Genomic DNA, 4597 nt, shown 5'->3' on the forward strand with positions numbered 1-4597 from the left:
ACAGGGATCTGTGTTGGGACCACTGTTGTTTATGATATACATAAATGATCTGGAGGAAGGTATAGATGGTCTGATTAGCAAGTTTGCAGATGACACTAAGATTGGTGGAGTAGCAGTCAGTGAAGGGGATTGTCGGAGCATGCAGCAGAATATAGATAGATTGGAGAGTTGGGCGGAGAAATGGCAGATGGAGTTCAATCCAGGCAAATGCGAGGTGATGCATTTTGGAAGATCCAATTCAAGAGCGAACTATACAGTAAATGGAAAAGCCCTGGGGAAAATTGATGCACAGAGAGATCTGGGTGCTCAGGTGCATTGTACCCTGAAGATGGCAACACAGATCGATAGAGTGGTCAAGAAGGCATACGGCATGCTTTCATTCATCGGACGGGGTATTGAGTACAAGAGTTGGCAGGTCATGTTACAGTTGTATAGGACTTTGGTTGGACCACATTTGGAATACTGCGTACAGTTCTGGTCGCCACATTACCAAAACGACGTGGATGCTTTGGAGAGAGTGCAGAGGAGGTTCACCAGGATGTTGCCTGGTATGGAGGGCGCTAGCTATGAAGAGAGGTTGAGTAGATTAGGATTATTTACATTAGAAAGACGGATGTTGAGGGGGGACCTGATTGAGGTCTACAAAACCATGAGAGGTATAGACGGGGTGGATAGCAAGAACCTTTTTCCCAGAGTGGGGGACTCAATTACTAGGGGTCACGATTTCAAGGTGAGAAGGGAAAAGTTTAAGGGAGATATGCGTGGAAAGTTCTTTACGCAGAGGGTGGTGGATGCCTGGAACGCGTTGCCAGCGGAGGTGTTAGAGGCGGGCACGATAGCATCATTTAAGATGTATCTAGACAGATACATGAATGGGCAGGGAGCAGAGGGATACAGATCCTTGGAAAATAGGCGACAGGTTTAGATAGAGGATCTGGATCAGCACACGCTTGGAGGGCCAAAGAGCCTGTTCCTGTGCTGTAATTTTCTTTGTTCTTTGTTCTTAAAGTTTCAGGTCCGGTGACCCTTCCTCAGACCAGATGGTAGCCAGGAAAATATCTGTTTATATGCAGAAGATAGGGTGGAGGAGGGGTTAAGGAGTAAACGATAGATGGGGATAGAGCCCAAAGAGAGAGAAGAACAGTCGGACAGACAAGGAGTGGATAACGATCTGGCTGGGAGGGTGAATAGCTGCTAATAGATGGGCCCAAGCTATGCCTGCCTCTTCGTAGGATATGTGGAACAGTCCAGCTTCCGCTGCTACACTGGCACTATCTCCCACCTCTTCCTCTGCTACATTGCTGACTGTATCAGCACTGCCTCATGCTCCCATGAGGAGCTTGAACAGTTCAACAACTTTACTAACACCTTTCATCCCAACCTCAAGTTCACCTGGACCATCTCCAATACCTCCCTCTCCCTCCTAGACCTTTCTGTTTCCATCTCTTGTAAATGCCTCGAAACTGACATCTATTTCAAGGCCACCGACTCCCACAGATTCCTAGACTACACCTCCTCTCACCCACCTTACTGCAAGAATGCGATCCACTACTCCCAACTCCTCCGCCTCCGCCACATCTGCTCCCAAGTTGGAGTGTTCCACTACCGGACATCCGAGATGTCCTCATATTTCAAGGACTGCATCTTCCCCCCTCTGATGATAAAAATGCCCTCAACATCTCTTGCATTTCCTGCACTTCTGCCCTCAAACTCCCTCCCCCAACAAAAATAAAGACAGAATACCCCTTGTCCTCACATATCACCCCACCAACCTCCACATCCAATGTATCATTCTCCAGCACATCCACCACCTACAATCTGACCCTACAACCAAAGATGTATTTCCCTCCCCATCCCTATCTGCCTTTCATAGGGACGGTTCACTCCATGATTCCCTCATCTGCTCCACACTCCCCACTAGCCCCACCACCCCGGCACCTTTCCCTGCAACCGCAGGAAGTGTTAATCCTGCCTCGATACTTCCCCCCTCACTTCCATTCAAGGCCCAAAGCAAACTTTCATATCAAACAGAGGTTCATCTGTACATCTGCCAACATGGTCTACTGTATCTGCTGCTCTCGATGTGGCCTCCTCTACATCGGTGAGACCAAGTGTAGACTTGGAGACCATTTTGTAGAGCATCTGTGCTCTGTACACGACAAATGACAACACCTTCTGGACGCCAACCATTTTAACTCCACCTCCCATTCCCTGGGTGTCATGTCCATCCTGGTCCTCCTCCAGTGACACAATGACACCACATGCAAACTGGAGGAGCAACATCTTATATTCTGCCTCTGGAACCTATAGCTCAATGGCCTAAACATGGAATTCACCAGTTTTAAAATCTCCCCACTGCCCAGCCTCATCCCATGTCCAACCATTCCCCTCATCCCTGCCTCCTTGACCTGACACAACCTGTCCATCTTCTCTCCCACCTATCCGCTCCTCCCACCTCACTGACCAATCCCCACCACTCCCTACCTGCACTCACCTATCACCATCCCACCTACCTTCCCCAGCCCCACCCCTCCTCTCTCTATTTATTTCCCAGCTCCCTTCCCCCTCTCCATTTCTGAAGACGGGTCCTGACCCAAAATGTTAACTTTCCTGCTCCTTTGATGCTGCCTGGCCTGCTGTGTTCCTCCAGCTCCGCACTGTGTTGTCTCTTGTAGTTGTTAATGGAGACTGTTAGTGGCTAACAATGGCAGTCTATGTGATAACAAGGCATGGTATGCGGAGTAGGGGGCTAGGACATGGGAGAGTTTAGGCCCTAAAATTATTGAAGTTGATATTGAGTCTGGAGGGCTACAGGGTCCCCAAGAGATGCATTTGTCAGTGTATTGGATGGTGTGGCTCAGTGGTTAGCACTGCTGCCTCATAGCACCAGGGACCTTGGATGACTGTCTGTGTGGAGTTTGCACAATCTCCCTGTGTCTGTGTGGGTGTCCTCTGGGTGCTCCGGTTTCATCCCACAGTCCAAACATATGCAGGTTAGGTGGATTGGTCACACTAAATTACCCATAGTGCCCAGGGATGTGCAGGCTGTTGGGGTTAGCCATACTAAAAACCCCATGTAGGTTAGGTGGATGGGGTGAAGTTGGAGGTGGAATGCACTTCAGAGGGTCTGTGCAGATTCAATGGGCTGAATGGCTTCTTTCTGCACTGTGGAAATTCTATGAATTGGATAGGAATTGTATGCAGAGACATGGGCAAAAGGCTATATTAGAACTGGTGCTCCCATGATGGGCTGAATGACTTCTTTCTTCAGTGATTGTGTGACTATTAACTGTGCTGTTAAATGGCCAGCTCAACTGTACGCGAAGTTCAGACCACCTCCTTAGAATAACCCAGGAGTGGTCATGTATATCAGATGTCCCCCAACCCCACCCCAGGTATGAAATTAAAGGCTGAACATTTGTTATCGGGGTATATCCCACAGCCTCTTTAACGCTCTTCTCTCCGGCTATCATTTCCCTTTAAGAGCTCACTTTGTCCCGTTCCTTCCCGGTTTGTCTGTAACATACTCTGTCAATGAGGGGAGCCTACACGATACTTCCACACTGTTGACTTCAGGAGGGTGCCGTTTCCCTGAAGGCTAAATTTAACCTGAATTATAGCCCACAGCCAGGAGCTGACCCTGAGGGGGTTTAATCTCCCTTCCTTTTCTGATAAACTGCCCTATGTAATCGACTCCTCTGTGGGACACTCCATTGGGTGTGATTCCTGTGAACCAATTAAAAAGTGCAGCGCTGTGGTTAGATGTCGGAGAGAACAGCTTGGAGCTGATTTTAGGGAGAGGCACTTACTTCTCAGCGGTTTGTGTGTCCTTACAAGTGAGGGGCCCAGAGGTGGGTACATCGGTCTAAACTATCTGCACTCCCCCCACCCCAGACCAGACTCAATCGTACGGGCTACAAAGTGGAAAGTTGTCTTTGTGAGAAAGTTGCAAGGGCGCGTTCGTGCTGTGAGTTCCTCACCTCCCCATCTCCTGACGTGTCCTGTTTTTTTAAATCCCTCAGACTCTGGACTTAGTTCAAGGTCCGCTCTTGATACTGACTGCTGCCAACAACATCCCGACAGCCCTAAACACACGCACACACCAGGAGTGTCAGTGGACTTTCTGGAATCAATCATGAATTTTCTCCTCCCACTGTTTAAATTCCCCCGCTTCAGTTTATGCCACGGGGCACGCACTGAGGCTTTTCCTCGCCCCCGGCTCCGATGCTCCATTTCTCTGCCTGCCCTCGTCGGCTCCCTGGGCTGCTCACTCCGGGGAGAAGCCCTCTGCTTAGCTCTCTCTTCCGTCTCCACAGGGACCTGTCCGCTCACAACTGCATCCAGGACAGCATGGCCACTGAAGAGCTGAACGGAGTGGCCCGTGGCCCCAACAAGGTGCTCACTCTCGACACCATGAACCAACAGATCAAGAAGGTGGAATATGCAGTGAGGGGCCCTATTGTCCTCCGGGCCATGGAGATCGAAAAGGAGCTGCAACAGGTGGGACCCCTTCTGTCTCCCCTTCAACTCTTTCCCCAGCTTTCCATGTACGCTGTACAAAACTCTGGTGCGGCCGCACTTGGAGTATTGCGTACAG

The 4597-nt window shown here is 49.8% G+C and overlaps 1 protein-coding gene across 3 annotated transcripts in view; it reads left to right on the forward strand.

The window, feature by feature from the left end:
- The first annotated feature begins 3730 nt into the window (after positions 1-3730).
- The window catches only part of LOC109924490 (alanine aminotransferase 2-like), a 63421-nt gene continuing 62554 nt past the window's right edge, over positions 3731-4597 (forward strand). Inside the window, exons 1-2 of one of the 3 annotated variants that reach the window (XM_048615533.1) lie at positions 3731-3851; positions 4317-4500. In XM_048615533.1, coding sequence (XP_048471490.1) covers positions 4351-4500 — 150 coding nt within the window. In that variant the 5' untranslated portion in view covers positions 3731-3851; positions 4317-4350. Of the gene's footprint in view, positions 3968-4135; positions 4501-4597 lie in introns of those variants that run through there. The other 2 variants (XM_048615541.1, XM_048615528.1) reach the window with 2 other exon arrangements.

The sequence above is a fragment of the Rhincodon typus genome, chromosome 2 (assembly GCF_021869965.1).
Source record: "Rhincodon typus isolate 14 chromosome 2, sRhiTyp1.1, whole genome shotgun sequence".
Taxonomy (NCBI): domain Eukaryota; kingdom Metazoa; phylum Chordata; class Chondrichthyes; order Orectolobiformes; family Rhincodontidae; genus Rhincodon; species Rhincodon typus.